The sequence below is a fragment of the Solea solea genome, chromosome 1 (assembly GCF_958295425.1).
Source record: "Solea solea chromosome 1, fSolSol10.1, whole genome shotgun sequence".
In the NCBI taxonomy this organism is placed as follows: domain Eukaryota; kingdom Metazoa; phylum Chordata; class Actinopteri; order Pleuronectiformes; family Soleidae; genus Solea; species Solea solea.
Genome location: NC_081134.1, coordinates 19731602 through 19749191, shown reverse-complemented (window position 1 = coordinate 19749191; position 17590 = coordinate 19731602). Strand labels below are relative to the sequence as shown.

Sequence of the window (17590 nt, the reverse complement as noted above, 5' to 3'; positions counted from 1 at the left end):
AAAAGTTTTTTGGGGGGGAACAGAATGTTGCTTTTATTGTGAAAATGCTCTCTGCATCCTGTTACCGTAATACTGGCTTTAGACGTGTAACAAAAAAAAACAGGCAACGTGGGGGCTGAGTTTAAACTGCTGAAGTGGGCGGAGTCACCGTTAGTTTGTCCTGTGTACTGTGGGACCACATGTGAATCAGACAACATCTGTTTCAACTGCACAGAGGAGGAACCTGGTGCAGGTCATTAAAAGGTGTTTATTATAAATGTGAATTTAGAACCTTTTAGGGGTCATGGTCAAAGAACCATTTCGGGTGCATGACCCGAAGACATTAAATCTCTCTATTTTAAAGAGGCCATAGCATGGTCCTAGCTCACTTATATGTGAGATATGGAGGTGTACTTACAAACATGAAGTTGTTTTTATGGTCAAAAACGTCCTAGTCGCTACAAACGAGCCAATGTAAATGTCTCATCACTGATGCTCTTGTCAGCTGTGCTGTTTCAGACCAAAACCACACCCACAGAACACGGACTGTCTTGTGATTGGCCAGTTACCTGGAAGTGACGTAATTGGCACGTCAGCTCTCAGATCCGCAGCTCCCCCGGATGCACCACTAGCAATTATGAAAACATTGAGTAATGCCGTTGTCACGACCCCTTGCCGTAATGCCTTACGCATTTGATCCGGAGTCTGACCCAGAGTCAGAAGACACTGACAAGTGAAAGACTGCTGCAGGACGCCTGTAGCTTGGATAACGTTGTGGTTACCAAGATGATAAACACACATGCAAATGAAACACGAGTGTAGCCTGTAACTTAGCTAAACGACAGAACAAGCACACAAAGACAGTTATATACATATTGTTGGCACTGCTCCTTCCTTTAGGTGAAGTTTGGTGCTGTGTCCTGCTTTATATTGCTACTTTCAACCATAGAAGAAGAAGAAGAACTACGCTTGTTGTAGCTGCTTGTCCAGTTATAGACCTCTGACCTTATCTGAGCACTTTTAATGGGGTATGTTCTGTTTCCTTTCAATGTTAAGTTTTTTTAGAAAATAGTTTGCCGCGTCGCCGCTTAAATTGCTTTAACCCTTTAACACCGAGCATGTATCATCACAGATGGCAGGTTTGCACTAGCGCACGGCAATGGTTTGTGCTATCGGAAAAAAATTCCAACAGTTTTTGAAAAGCTGAGAAGTCCAATGTGTGGTTATTACGGTAATTTCACTCGTGCTGTTGCAGGAAGCCGGCGAATCAGCGTCTTTGTCACTACAGAGGAGAGAGTTGGAAAAAACAGCCTGTACATAGTTTCCATTTTTTGGGGCCTGTTTTTGGACAATGAGACAGAAACTCAAACAAATGTTACTTTAAATATGTTTTATACTGTTCACATTTCAAACATGCACAATCTGGTGTTCGTGTACAACTACAGTTTTTGCAGGGACTCCAGATGGACATTTTGAGGGTTAGGTGTTAAAGGGTCAAGTTTAAACTGTCGGGCTCCATCGCAGGGCTCTAACTGGCACCAGCAGCCCCGCGACCCTCAGTACCTGCAGTACCATTACAGCCCACTAGTGTGCTGTGGCCCACACTGTGGGAATCACCGCACTACTGTAGACCTTTAATGTGTCCATGAACACTTGTAGCTTCATACCGAAATGATATGAAATCAACATTCAAGTATTTTGACTTAAACAAAAGGCAGCTTAGTTCCAGTATCTACCAGCAGGGGGCTGTATGAGCGAGGCTATGTGTGTGTGTGTGCGCTGTGGTAACAACTTCACCTATGTTTCAACCGTCCCGCCCCCATCCCCCATTACCACACACTGACTGACTCACTGACACAGAGCAGAGGAAATGAGCTGACACTTGACAGCAGCTCGTCCACAGCTACCGTGCATCACTTCACAGGTTTCCTGTGTGAACAAGTGACTGAATTCATCTTAAACGTAGAGAAAAGGAAAAAGACGAAGGAGGAGCAGCAGCAGAGACATTATGGGAGCATCTTCCTCAGGCTTGTTGGATGAGGCCAAAATCAGCCACATTAAAGGTAAAACTGAGACATCACTACGTTTTTCCTCATTTCTTACTTTATTTCTTTTCACCCCCTCAGACTTCCTCAGTATAATCTGAGTATAATCTGTACATAAACTGGAATATGGGTGTGTTAGTGTGAGTAGTAAAAGCAGTAGAAGTGATATGTGTAGCTCTTTTTGTATTAGTTTGAGCAGAAACAGTAACTGTATCTGTGTTATATACAGTCCATCTCCATCGGGACCTTACACTGTATGGGTTATACATTATATGAATTTTATATGTAACTCATCATCATTCATACAACATATATATATATATATATATATACACATGTTGTATGAATAATCATTTTAACATCATCATAAAGTTATACTGTTATCATAAAGTACCTGTAATGACACTAACTCACGACGATGTGAGCAGTGTCGCTTACTTTGTACTTGTGCATTCCCACATGTTATCAGCACACAGACACATCCTGTCCCTAATCTCCTCTGTAAACTACAATGTAATTACGGCCATTTCCAACTATTACATTATCATGCGCTGTCTGTCTCTGCACTGTAAACAAGCAGTTTTTTAAAACAAGCAGATTACGACTGACCTGCATACAAACCCATCAAATTATCAGTGTGATCTGTCTGTAGCTACTGGTGAACTATATGCCAAACTCCATGTAAAAAAAAAAAAAAGACCACACAGATCAGACTTTAAATACTGTGAGGAAGACATTAGTAGGAATAATAATTTATAGTTATTTTGCTGTACATGCACTATTAAAGCAGTGACCCCTGACCCTAACAGGAAAAAGTAATTTCCCTGGTATCCAGAATAAATGAATTGAAACAAGATAACATCTTGTTCAAACTGGTCTAATAATTTATCCCATAATTTATTGTACAGTAAAAGTAAAAAAACAAACAAGTTTGTCCTCATAGAGTCTTAATTTATCCTCCACTGTGTCACTGTGATCTTCACAATACAAGATTTAGCAGTAATATTTCTAGATTTTTGACATAGAAATATGTGTTCACTTTTCCACATGATCACAACACAGTCAAACGCGGGCTCTGCTGCACATTTCAGTCCATTACATAAGAGCTAATACTGGAACGTGCGTGTGAACGGATGAAAATATCTGTCCTGCCCTTCAATTTTTTTTGTAGTAGTATTATTATTATTATTTCAAGGCACTGGCATCGTAAGGCAGAAACAATAATATCGATCCAAGATTCAAAGAGTTTATTGTCACATGTAGATTGTACAATAAGGCAATTATATTCTTTCTTTGCTGGTAAATGTCAAAAGAAATAGATAAATAGTTGAAAGTAACAAAAGAGCACACAATAAGGGCAGTGTAACTAGAAATGCAATAGAAAGGAGATAGACTTCTGTTATATACAATAGAATAATAGAAAAAATAGATAACTAGGCCTGTACGCAGTCATGATGGGGCCCTCGCGTCCCCACGCAAGTGTCCCCCATGCAAGTCTGGGAGTGCAGCTGAGGGCTGAGTGCTCACTGTCTCCCTCACTCAATAGTCACACTTTTATTCGATCGATCGTATTTTTTATGTCGGTACGGCAAACATGCTTGGACGTGTTTGCTCATTTACATAGGGGGCAAATCGCCAAAATTCAAAGTGGCCTACTTCCTGTTTAGTTGAAGCCATGGTCAACTTTTTTGTTCGTCTTGGTCTATAACATCTTCCCACCAAGTTTTGGGACATTCGGTGGAACTCAGTGTATGCCTGAAGTCATAGGGCACTTCCTGTTTCATGGCGAGTGGTTGAAATTGTGGTTTTGAATCCACAAAACCTTTCATAACTTTTCACCTTTGATGTGTCTAGTACAAATTTGCAAGTTTGTTCATTTATGTAGGCTGCAAATCGCCAAAATAGAAGCCGAAATTCAAAATGGCCGACTTCCTGTTGAGTTGAGGCCATGGTTACGGTCGCCTTTTTTGTTCGTCTTGGTCTATAACATCTTCCCACCAAGTTTCTGGAAATTCGGTGGAACTCAATTGTGCCTCTGTCCGAGATCCGGGTCCGGGAACTATGCAAATATTGCATTTTCGCCAGTCCTGACCTCTATGCCAAGTTTCAAGAGTTTTTATGCATGTTCACCCCCTCAAAAATGACCGCAAAGCTACAGATAGAATAATAATCTGAAGGATAACCACAGGTTCCACGCATCTAATATACAATGCCATTCGTGGCTCAGGCCTTGATTAATAGTAGAAGAGAAACCCAAGTGCGAGGCCTCAGTGGAGAGAAGAAATCTCTGACAGAACCTGATTCAAAAATGTGCGGCATCTGCCTCGACAGGTTGGGGTGAAAGGGAAAAATGAGAGAGAAAGTGAAAGAGTGAGGCGACACATATGCACTGCAGTCGTTAAGATTGATTTTTTTGTGGGGGGTTTGTTCACACACACGAAAACTGTGGAAAACTTTCATATATATATAATAACAAAGAGGTAAAGGCCTGTGACTACATTAGGACATAAATGTATGTTTTGTTTCCAGGACTTGTTGACAGTAAGTTCCAGAGCTTCAGTGACTTTTACCGTCAGCAGTATGGCCCGGCCTACTTTGGACACTTACACCAGGAGGTGGAGCCTAAGAAAGAGGGGTGTGGCCTATTGCTCACACAACGGGTATAGGAGCTGCACCTGCCAAATCAGTTTACACAGGTTTAGTCTGAATATCTATTCATATATTTCTTTCTCTATGTGTGTGTGTGTGTCAGCCTCGGTACAATGCAGACGAGGTGCTGTATCAAGGTAATGTCAGATTCTCCTGCTGGTACGAGCATGGCAAGAAATGCAGGGAGAGGTACGTCGTCCTGAGGCGAGACTACAGCGTGGAGATCCATGACAACGTGGAGGTAAACGCACAAAACACACATGCAGCACAGTAAGACGGGTACATGCTGTACTGCATGCACCTCTTCATGTGTACATGTGAGAAAACATCGCCAAAACTAAACGTGTCGATAAATGAATCACAATAAATGACCTTGCTTGGTTTTGTGTCCACTTAACAACTGGCTCACTTAATAAAATCTATGTTTTATCTTAACATTACACAGCTTTTCCCAAGTGGAAAATTTAATTTGCATCACTTTACAAATCGCTCGCTCGTCTGCACCAAACTCCATAGAGAAAATCAGCATTTTTAGCTCACAGGGGCCACAGGAGCTGCCGCTTTATTGCTGCCTGGTTTACTAACTTTGTGTCCCTTTTGTCAATCTAAATTAAAAAGGCGTCTAACAATAACACATGTGATATTACTAAGGCAGGCAGCATTGCATCAACAACTCCTATGTCTTATAATTTAAAATCTATGATTTTCTTTATGGACTTTGGTGCAGAGGAGGGAGCGCTCTAACTGCTATTAGATATTATTAGACTTCAGCTGGTGTAGATTTTAGTAGATGAGCATTTCGTTTCCCTTTAAAATAACATTTTAAATGTCAAACTGTCTATTTGGTGTCTGACACATCTCGCACCTTTGTCCACCCCCCCTCTGTGTTCTCTGTATTTGTCCTATTTTAGTCTTTCAACCACAAAAGTGCTGCTAAGTTGGTTCTTCAGCCTGCAGGGGGCAGTGTGCTGATCACAGGAGAGGAGTCAAGAACTCACCTAGAGCAAATTTGTGCCGGCATACTTAACGGTAGTGCTGACTTATTTCTATGTACACATAATATTTTCCAGTAAAAAATGTGTTAACACCCATCAAGGCAATTCATTGCATGTTAAAGGTAATAATGTCACTTATTCATTTGTATCAAAAGTAATAATATTATTTGTGATCTTACTATTTGTTTATTACCTTTGTAAGCAAAACAAAACAAGCAAACATGGCAATTTCTGAAATAAAAAGAAATTTGTCTTTCCCAACTTACACATCATCTAAAGGACAAGTACTTTGCTCAGTAATTGGAAAATTATTACCGTTTTTTGGGGTAATTTTTGGACCATTTTTGAACGTATGAAGCCGTTAATGACACATTTGTGCCAAGTCATTTCAGAGACACAATTCTCCAACTGTGTAACAAATATTGTATAATAACAGCCCAAACATAACTCAGCTAAAATGCTTTAACTTATGTTATTTACATTTTTACAGTTTGTGCCAAGTAAAACGGCGACATATAGGGTTTTGTAATGGATTTTACATTTTTATCTGTCCGATATCTGGTCCAGTAATTGTGACCAGTATCGGACCGATACTGACTGATACTGACCGATACAGAAAAATAAACAAATATGGCCAATATTATTAATTCATAAACTTTACAAAGGTAATGAGGTGTGAGTGTATCACATGTGCGTTAAATGACCTGTGTGTCTTTATCATGTGTCTGTTTAGGAGCGAAGGACGAGTCGTCTTCTTCGGTGGTGTCATCTCCAGAAGTGCCGGCTGTGTATCTGCACCTGCCGTACGCTGGCTACACCTGCTTTCTCTTCCAACAGGAAGAGGAACGAGATCATTTCCTGTCTGCGATCAAGTCCTGCATCAGACACTGCAACCTCGGTAAAACGAACACACACACACGCCGATGTTTTCACTCAAAGTTTTTTAATTTTGTGGTAGTTTGTTACAGTTAGAACAGGCCTAAAATCTGAAAAAGGTTTTGCCAACATAAAGGAATAGTTTTTATTTACTTCATTTTGAAGAATGAGATGAGACAAATTATCAAAAAATTAACAAAACTTCCTCTTACGTATGAAAAGTTGAGTGCATAAGCAATAAAATGAGTTTGCCAAATAATTTTTTATGGTTTCATCAGACCCAACGGAAAAAAATAACAAGAAGTGGAACACACTTATGCCACTGGAGGAGGGTTTTTGTCCGGTTTGTGGTTTTCTGCTCACTTCTGGTCGTGTTGTTGTGAAATCTATTGAGAAACTGACTCTAGAAATGAATGTATGAGTCGTTTCACACATGATTTTTGTTCATTATTATTAATTGTTTGTTTTTAAACATCTATAGCAACAGGTGGAAATTCAGCTAAATCCTGATCTTTAAGACGGTGATATTATAAATCTCCCCAGTGGCGTGTGTAGTCAGTGTTTTCAGTAAATGTGTGGCAACACAGAACTTTTAGTTTTAATTTATTTAACACACATAAATAACATGAAGATGAAGAGTGTGGTAGTATAAACCTGTTGTGGCTCGTGAAAACAACATCCAGAAAAATGCAGGTAAAATGATACTCAAAAATGACAAACTGTTGAAAACAAATGACATAATTTATAGTGGAATTTCATCAGAGACGTTGTTAACGTGGAACTATAATCAATCCTAGTAAGTTTGCTTCAGATTAGACCTTGTATGGTTTAGTTATAATAGTTGGTCACAGCAAAATGGCTGCCTTCCTGTTGGGTTAAGGTCATTGGTCTGAATTACTTTTTTGTAGTAATCTGTGTGTGCTGAATTTCATGTGTGCTGGTGAAACCAGTTGTGGATCCATTTTTAGATAAAAAAAAGCAATAACAACGGTCCTAGTGTTGATCCTTGAGGTACACCACATTGCATTATATTTCATTGTGACTTATATGATGACATTTAAATGGAGTTTAGTCACATACCACCACCTTTGCAACCCCCAGAGTTGGTATTTCTTCTTTACTTTATTTGCAAAAGTGAATCCTCTTCAATCAAAGGTCCATTCAACAGATATAAAATGTTCAAACCTCCTATGGCAGAGTGGTCGTCTGCATTAGATCATGTTTCATTTCGTCTCATGTGGTGGTGGGGGTTGCCCCGGTGACAGATAAAAATATTAATGCTGTTGACTTCCTGTGTGGTTAGCTCGGATGCAAACCATACAATCTGCTGTGCTATGAGTCACAGGGCTGCGGAAACGTGGCTCGTCATATCTGCACAGCCACCATCAACCGAAGCAAGAGACAAGACCATTTTTGACTTTTACTTCCAAAAAACATTGATTATTGATTCACGTCAAACTAAAAAAATCACCAATTTTGTCTACTTTACTTTGTCATTTACCTTAAATTTGGAGTTATTTGCTGAAATTGACTCATGACGTCTCGACTTAGCAGCACAAAACGACTTTCCTTCCAGAAAACTGAGTCGAAGAATATAAAGAAAAGATAGTGTTTCTGCAGTTTACTGATGGTATAGTTTGTTTAGCATGCTCTAATGGAATGTGTAAATAATAATTGTGTCATGTATGTCTTCTGAAGTCATGGACGCACAGTCTAAAATCATTATCATCATCATTATGAGGGCATTCTGTTTCTGGAACATTTAGTTGCATACATTTGTGTGCTGAGAACCTCCCTGAGGACATGGCAGCCAGCGAGGACTAGAGGAAAAAAACATTTTAGCCACTTAGCAAAATGCTCACCCAATTAAAATATCTCAAAAATACCTCTGCTGCTTTATAATCACCACTCGACAGCCTTTTCAGACTGGAAACTTAAGTTTTTGTAAACTGCTCCCTCCCCTGCACCAAATTCCATAGAGAAATGACAATTTTACATCACTGCACACAGGACCTGTTGATCCACCTCCTCTCTGTTAAGTTAAGCTCACATGAGTCATTCTGTGGTTTTATTGTCAAAAACCTTTATTTGGATTCACCGGAGTGACACCAATTCACCAAACAAGGCGGTAGAAGACTTCATGCTTCTGTGTCCTCATGAGCTAAAATTACAGTGTTTTCTCTATTGAATTTGGTGCAGGAGAGTGAGCAGGTTACAAACTTGAACTTCCAACCAGAAATAAAGGTCAATAAAGGTTGGAATGGTGTGAGGATGTGTGTGGTGATGGTGCTTCTAGTTTCTTTGTTGTTGTTGCAACAATCATCTCTTCACATCATGTGACGGTGACATCAGTGAGGAACAAATCTATGCCGGTTTGTGTTTTGTTGCATCAGTATGATTCATACTGATGGCGAAGATGATAAAGGGAAGTGTGTCCTGCTTTGCAGGAGCTTTCTGTTCCTCAAACTCATCACACACTGGTTTGTTTTGAAAAGGAAGTCCAGTCCTTAATGGGGCAACTGGACCACATGAGACAATTTAATGGGGATTAAAACAGAACAGACAACCACCAGTTATGTCCATTCAGGCTGCTGTAGTCATTAATGTATTTCAATGTTGATGATATTGGTGTTACTTCGAGAGCTCAAGGTGGTTTTCTCAGGTGGTATAAAAAGTTTGTATTAGTTTATTTAACTAATCTGTACATCTCTAAAAGATCTTTACAGTCTTCTACAAAGTACCTAAAAGGTAAACGTGAGTAAAAGTACACGTATGTTATCAGAAAATGACTTTGGTAGAAGTTGAAGCCACTTTTTTTTATAATATTCCTGAAGTAAAAGTCTTAAAGTACGACATTTACTGTACTTAAGTATCAAAAGAATTCTCTGATGAAAAATGTACTTAAGTTTTTGAAGTAATAGTAAAGTTAGAAAGTGAAGCGTTAGGATTGAGCAATGGTGGATCAGTGGTAGGGTGAGTTGCCTTTCAACTGGAAGGCTGTGAGTTCAATTTCTGACTCTGCAAGTCTATGTTTTCTTGAGCAAGACACTTAACCCCATGTCGTAGTGTGTGACTGGGTGAAAACTGTAGTGCAAAGCAGCTCAGCGAGACTAGAAAAGCTCTATATCAATACAGAACATAATACCAACTCTTCTTCTTCTGATTTTATTTGGTAGTAACGAGTAACAAAGATAGTTAGAGTTCTTTGATGATGTGTTTATGTTCTGAGTTCTACAGGAGTTATGAACAGTTATGTCACGATTTCCACTGAACTCCTCCAAAAATGTCCTCCTCACTTCCTGTAGATCCGTGGTGTGAGTCGACCTATGAGAGCCAGGCTTACATCAGAGCGCTGCGGCTCTACCGACAGGCCAACGGCTGCTATGAATCCTGGGAAATGTTGCTGGGCACCGAGGAACAGGTCAGTGCACGCGAGCTCACACAAAATAATGTTCTCCATTCGCGATGAATCCAAGGTCTCCGGTGCCCTGTTGTACTTTCTCAATCGACCCTGTCCTGTACCCACGTGTAGGTTCTGGCCTCCCAGGTGATGGAGGAGGTGTTGCCATGGTTACAGAGTCAGCTTCAGTCCAGAGTGAAGGGCAAGAAGGGTGAAAGGATGCGGCAGTGGCTGGCGGTAAGTTAAATGAAAATAAGACACACAGGAATTCACCAAGTAAATTTTGCCCATTTACTGTATACTCATGGACGGAGCTTTTCGTACAAAATTTACGTTCATTTCATCCGTCATCGTGCGCCTCACAGGGGAGCTCACGATGACGGACGAAACGGAGCAATACCACCCATAATCATGGGGGCAGTATAGAGTCAGTAGACCTGTCGGTCAGCATTTGTGTGATGTGGTGTGCAACATTTCTGACCCAGTGTTTTTATGGTTTGTTTTTAGACAGTGCATGCCACCTACACAATGGTGCTCGCACAGCTAACGGCGAGTTTGGACGCTCTGAAGGAGAAGTGTCGTCAGACCGCACTAGCCGATCAGACGCTCATCAGGTCCAACCTGGACCAGATTGTGTCCTCGCTGTCCTTCCTGGAGGAGAAAGTCAGAGGTACGGCTCACTGAGCTCTGACAACTCTGACAACTTGGATTACATTTCAAGAGGATGAATGAACTTTGTGATTAAGAGTCCAACAGTCATTTTGTTGTCTGTGTTCCAGTGTGTATTTGTGATGAAGCAGAGGGATTGTACAGCGAGTCTGTGGCGCCATACTTGTCCTCCATCTTTGAAGTCCTGGCAGAGAACATAAGTGCAGGCATTCAGGGGATGCAGCACACCCTGCACACGCAGATGGACTCGGTCTTCACACACGCAAAAGGGACAGAGGAGACAAACAAGGTGAGAGAGATACAGTATGTGTCCTTTATCTGTCTGACTGTGTGGTTATATGAGATACTGACACATGGTTAGGGTTTAATTCGTTTTTCCAGCAGTAAAGCACGAAAAAAATATTTTTTGCAACTTAAATTAAGCCTGCTTAAGTCTATTTGTCACTATGCAAACTGGTTATGCTCCCACACCAAAGTCCATAGAGAAAATCTGGGATTTGGTGCTGGAGAGTGAGCGTTTTACAAACTTAAGTTCCCTGTCCAAAGCTGTTAAATGGCAAAATTAAACTATTGTAGAGTCTGCCAGTCTCCTGCTTGTTCTTGGCAGATTGCGGTTTGACACAAACTATCTCTGAAAGCTTCACAGCATCATTGTTGTGTTTTTATTCACGTGTGTCCAGGTCTTGCTCACGCTGCGCTCCATCAGTCTGGAGCCGTGCTACAGGCAGGTGAAGAACCTGACAGAGATACTCGGGGACTTGCAGCAGAGATTTGGACTGAGCAGCACCCAGAGACTGGTTCACTCTGCACATCTGGAGATGGAGCAGGTATGAAGAGCTGCTGCAGCTGGAGGTTCAGTCATGTCCACCTGCACGTCACCAAACTCCCATGTGCCTCAGTCATTAGTGGAAGTAACCAAATAAAACGTACTCATTTTGAGTAACGTCAGTTATTTTTAATGTTGTCTTTAGGCTACATTATGGCAGTTAAACGGAAGTTTGTGTGGCATTGAAAAGCACTCATTCCCTGCACCAAAGTCCGTAGAGAAAATCAACATTTTTACATCACAGTGTAGAGCAGCTGATCAACTGCTGCCTCCATTAGAAAATCTATGAGATTTTGTCACTGTGTGACAGTGTTTGAAAATCTTAATTCAAATTCACCTATTCACCTATGGTGCAGGGGAGTTAGCACACTACTTAAGTTTCCAGTCAGAAAAGGCTGATATAGTTGTTTTTTTTTGTATGTTTGACTTCCAGCTGGCAGACAGTGCTGTGTACACCTTGGAGTTGTTCCTTAAATCATCAGCCAAACTGCAGTCTTCTCAAGTTCTTGTCAAGATGAAGAGAGCTAAAGACAGAGTACTCAAGGTAAGTAATGACGTCACCGCCTCTGAATATCATTGCAGTAAACGTATAAACAATACATATGATGAGGTTAAAATAAATCCAACAGGGACACAACATGTATTGGCCACTTAACAAAAGGGAGTTTATGTGAAGTTTGTAATTTGATTGTACTTCTGCACCAAACCCCATGGAGAAACTTTGCATTTTTAGCCTGTAGTGGACGAGAGAAGTGAGGTCTACTGCATTGTATTAACAGTTTGTGTGACTTAGGTAAATCCAAAAAAGGATTTGGATTCAAATTCCAAAGTCACAAAATTACACATTTGAATGTACGAATGGAGGCAGTTTTGGATCCACTACTCTTGTTTGCCATGATGTAAAATCGCTGATTTTCCCTATGGACTTTGGTGTGGGAGAGTTTCACAGTTTATGAAACAACAAAAACTTCAATTTCCTGTATATCAGTGAGATAAAGTAGCAAACATATTCATAAGGATTCATAGACTTGAGTGGGCATACGTGGCAAAAATACTACACTATAAAAAACCTTTCATCTTGACTTAAAAAACAAGTCTTAACGTTCAAAATGCCTTTTACACCCACATGGACCCACCCAAATATCTTTGTAAGGTTCAAAAATAGCATTGTTGCTCTCTCTAAGTGTTTGTATATGTGTGTGTGTGAGAGCAGCAGCTGGACTATGATAGCAGACTTGTCCAGAGGAGGCTCTACCAGGAGGCTCTGCTGGAAATCACTCTGCCTGTTCTTGCCAGGAGGATGGACAGCAGGTGGAAAAATGTGGGTGTAACACGCACATTCATTCTATTTCCCTGCTTCTTCTTTTTCTCCTTCTTCTTCTTCTTCTTATTATTATTATTATCATCTTATTCCAGCATTTTGGTTTTTACTTCGAGTGTTAACATGTGATTTCTGTGTGCAGGAGCTGCAGCAGTTGGAGCAGTACATTTTCTCTGACTACAGCAGCTTCATCCTTATTCATAACGTCTATGATGATGTACTGAGGAACATCCTGAGTGCACAGATAGAAACAGGTAAACAGGCACACACACACAATGCACCTTTTAATCTCTAAAGTCCCCGTGACAACAAAATCAACATCCATCCATCCATCGCAACTGCTTGCCCACAGGGGTAGCAGCTCTAGCAGAGAGCCCCAAGCCCCTTTTCCCTGGCTACATCATCCAAATCTGACTGGGGATACTCAGGTGCTCCCAGGCCAGAAAGGAGATGTAATCTATCCACCTAGTCCTTGATTTGCCCCAAGGTTTCCTCCCAGTTGGACGTGCCAGGAATACCTCCCTTGGGAGGTGCCCTGGTGGCATCCTTTCTAGATGCCTGAACCACCTCAACTGGCCCCTTTTCACACAAAAGTACAGCAGCTCTACTCCTGCATGACTTAGCTTCTCACTAGGGTTGCCACTCCCTGAAAAATAAATAAGGGACACCTCATTGGCAGGGCCGGTCGACCCGATTGCCTTCACCCTTCCTGGCGTATTGAATTTTTTTAGCCCCCTTTTTTGTGAGTGAAATGATTTTTTAACTATTTGACTCAAACCTGAATTCAATTAGATGCATATTTTTGAGTACTTTATAATAATATTATAATATCTTTGTCCATACAATGATGACATCCATTGCAAAAAAAAAAATCGTTCTTTACATACCATATCTGCCTCTGGCGTTGCCTGGTGGACAACAAAACTAGGGTTCCCCTAGTTTTGTTGTCCCTTATGTTTCGCATGTGCCCACGACTAAAAGCATGCTGTTTTAGGTAAGTCAGTCCACCATGGGCTCAAAAAAGTACGCCGGCACACTTTTTCCACCCAGGTGTTTCCTTTTTCCCAATCCTCTCGGTATTTTTGCATCCTTTTTTGTTTTGAGTACTACTCGCATTGCTGCTCGAAGGTGTACCGCCCCGTAAATCAGTGTTGGCGTCTGTGTCACTGTCACCCATGCTGCTTTGTTGTCTTCCGCTATCTTTTCCGTGAGCAACAGTACCTCGACCAATGGGATAAGCGTATTCTGTATCGTCATACTCGTGTGTGAATATGCTGTCAGCTCATTGGTCACAGAGCAGGACAGGACCTGCTAACAAGTTTACTGTAAGTTTTTATATAAAGCACCCTGTTATTCATTTTCCATTGGCATTTTACTGACTATTTTTTGACTCTCACAGTAATACGGGACAAAGTGCGTCCCTTTTCTGCTCAATACGGGACGGGTGCTTTTGTTTCTAAATACGGGACAATTCCGTTTTTCAAGGGACGGTTGGCAACCCCATTTCTCACCTTATCTCAAAGGGAGACCTCAGCCATCCTTCTGAGAAAACCCATCTCAGCCACTTGTACCCGCGATCTTGTTCTTAAAAAGAAAGAACAAGTTGGTAAGGGTAGGAATGCAAATTGACCCACTGGCTCAGATAACACCCGCCGAGCTAGCTAGCTAGCTACAAGTGACGTCTGCGTCGACCCACAACCTGCAGATTCAGGTGGACATAAGAGGAATAAGCTGCATAGAAGTAGTCTTGGAAAGAACTCCACTAGATAGGGACAGTGGACTGATAGAAGATGAGAGTGCCAAGGTGGATCCAAGTGCAGAAGGAGATGCAGGGGAGGGGGTAAGGTAAGTGCTAGGACAGAAGATGCTCTTGGAAGAGCTGGGTTTTCAAGAGCTTTTTGAAGATAGGCAGGGACGCCCGTGTTCTGGTAGTGCTCGGTAGGTTGTTCCACCAGCGTGGAACGACACAGGAAAAGAGTTTCAGGGTGGGTTAGTCAAAAGTGAGGGATCACTGCTCTTTATACCCTCTCCTCTCAATACTGATCAGAGTGGTGTAGTGTATTCCAACAAACAGTGCATCAGTCAAGTGTGCATTGCTGAATGTGCTGAGTAGTATCTAGTAATATCATTTGGTCCAATCACCTTGAATCTGTATTGTTTATCATGAATAATTTAAGTCTGACATAAATTTCACCTTTCTCCCCTTCAGTCATCCACGACGGTGCGAATAAGAAGAGCAACAATCGCCTGTTGGACATTTCTGATTTGGCCATTAGTGAGTACAGTCTGTTGGGACAGTCGCCTCCATGCTCTGCACCAGACAGTCCAGCCAATCATGGTCGAAATGTGCCCACAGCCATGGACAGCGAAAAACAACAATCTGCTCCTGAGATGGAGGGGTGGCCTCAGACGGTCACAGCTCACCCTCAGACTGACCCAGAACTTCAATCCGAAGACAAATCTGTCCCCAGTTCCACTCAAGGTTCTGACCAGAACAGGGCACCATTGTCTCCCACGATTGTAACACAAGAGTTTGAGGAACCTGCTCAGACTGACACAGAACTTCACTCCGAAGACAAATCTGACCACAGCAGCACTCAAGGTATTGACCAGAACACAGCACCATTGTCTAAAGTGATTGTTGTGACACAAGAGTTTGATGAACCTGCTCAGACTGACCCAGAACTTCAATCTGAAGACAAATCTGACCCCAGCAGCACTCAAGGTTCTGTCCAGAACATAGTGCCTTTGTGTTCCGCGATTGTCGTGACACAAGACTTTGATAAACCTGCTCAAATTAACCCAGAACTTCACTCTGAAGACAAATCTGACCCCAGCACCACTCAAGGTGTTGTCCAGAATATGGTGCCTTTATCTAATGTGATTGTCGTGACACAAGAGTTTGAGGAACCTGCTCAGACTGGCCCAGAACTTCACTCTGAAGACAAATCTGACCCCAGTACCACTCAAGGTGCTGTCCAGAACACAGCACCTTTGTCTCCTGTGATTGTCGTGACACAAGAGTTTGATGATCTTGCTCAGACTGGCCCAGAACTTCACTCTGAAGACAAATCTGACCCCAGTACCACTCAAGGTGCTGTCCAGAACACAGCACCTTTGTCTCCTGTGATTGTCGTGACACAAGAGTTTGATGATCTTGCTCAGACTGGCCCAGAACTTCACTCTGAAGACAAATCTGACCCCAGCACCACTCAAGGTGCTGACCAGAACACGGCACCTTTGTGTCCCGCGATCGTTGTGACACAAGAGTTTGATGAATTTGCAAATGAGGAGGCTTCTCCCTCAAAGGAACCTAATAATGACGTTCAGCCTCGAAGTGACACACCATCGATGACTGACTCGAGCACAGCTGACTCTGAAACACCTGACCTATCTGCTATCCCAGAATCCACCAATCATATCCTACATTCTCCCTCATCTTCAGTGTGCTCTCTGCCCTCATCGCAATCCAGCGATCAACATGCAAATTTGGACCAAACATCAGAGGAGGACGCCGCTTCTGTCCAGCCCTTCTGTCCCTCACCACCATCTGACACAGACAGTATGACGAAAATGGGCCTGGAGTCAGTCAGCGAGAAGATCAGTTGCGACACCACGGCAACGCAGATGATGGCACAAAGGATGACTGACAGAGCTGTCTACCTAACGGGACAAATTAGGAACAGCTGGGAAGCGGAGAGGGTAAAAGAGGAGACGCAGAAAGAGACAGAAGCAGAGGACGCGGCTGGCAGGAGAGTAGCTTATCAAGAGAAAGATAGTGAGGCTGAGAAAACAACAGATGATGTGGGAGGAGCAGAGGAGCAGAAAGAAGAGCCCATGGGAAAAGCACAGGAAGAGGAAGAGGAAGTAGAAGAACAGCTTGTACAAAATCCACAGCTGATGGAATCCCAGTCAGAAAGTTCTGCTGAGTTGCCACTGGATAGCGTGGCGATGATCAGAGATCTCGTGACGGAGATCACTGAGGTGGAGATAATAGTGAGGCCTTGTCCCGACAGCAGCAACACACAATGACAGTCACATGACTTGCAAGACACATGAAAATACTCTTACTGATGGGACAGTGAAGAGAGAGAGGGAAAGTAATCTGTTCATATTATCACATTTTATATACTACACTCTAAAGTTTATATATACTAAAGTTTTTTTTAATCTGTACCAAACCTTTTCCTTCAACTGCTTTCATTTGCTTTGTTTCTCTTTTCAGCTCACACCAAACGATACACTGTAATTAGTTGTTTTTGTTTCATTTTTTAGACAATAGTGAGTTTCCTTTGCCATTGTTATACAGTGTAATATGTAACATTTCTGCATTAAAATATTAAAAACAGCATGTTTATTAGTGTACTTAAGTTCATCTCCAACACTCTTTAAATTGATAAAAATCACTATTTCTATTGAAGGTGACAGACATTGACTTTTCCTTTCATTTTGATCACCTTTTAATGACGTCATCCACTTTACCGTGTAAATTCCAGGGAGACTCCCCTGATGAAACCTAAGAGTGACAAAGTAAATATTCAGAACTGCTATGTTTTTGTATTTTCAGTTTATTGTTGTGTATTTTTCACTAATGGTTTACTCGCTTGTTGCCGTTTGAAGCGCAGTCTGGTTCCGTAGCGCTCTGCGTAAAGAACAAATTCATGGACACAAACGTGGTTCATCTAATATGCTTAAATTAATTTATTCATATTTCCATCTTTTTATGGTTACATTAGTAAATATGAGAAGTTCGAGATGAGATCGTACAATTCTCCACTCAGGTGCTACTACACCAAAGATGTAATTTAGGGTACATCTTTGTACGTTAAA

At 41.6% G+C, this 17590-nt stretch overlaps 1 protein-coding gene across 1 annotated transcript; it reads left to right on the top strand.

Annotated features, from left to right (window-relative positions):
- The first annotated feature begins 1319 nt into the window (after positions 1-1319).
- On the top strand, positions 1320-17184 carry LOC131472966 (protein Niban 1-like). The gene is made up of 14 exons (XM_058650475.1): positions 1320-2042; positions 4554-4684; positions 4777-4914; positions 5585-5702; positions 6402-6566; positions 9850-9965; positions 10077-10181; positions 10452-10614; positions 10724-10902; positions 11294-11440; positions 11873-11983; positions 12653-12760; positions 12903-13014; positions 14970-17184. Exons 1-14 carry the CDS (start codon positions 1988-1990, stop codon positions 16790-16792), a joined length of 3471 nt encoding a protein of 1156 aa, XP_058506458.1. The 5' UTR covers positions 1320-1987; the 3' UTR covers positions 16793-17184.
- The last annotated feature ends 406 nt before the right edge of the window (positions 17185-17590 follow it).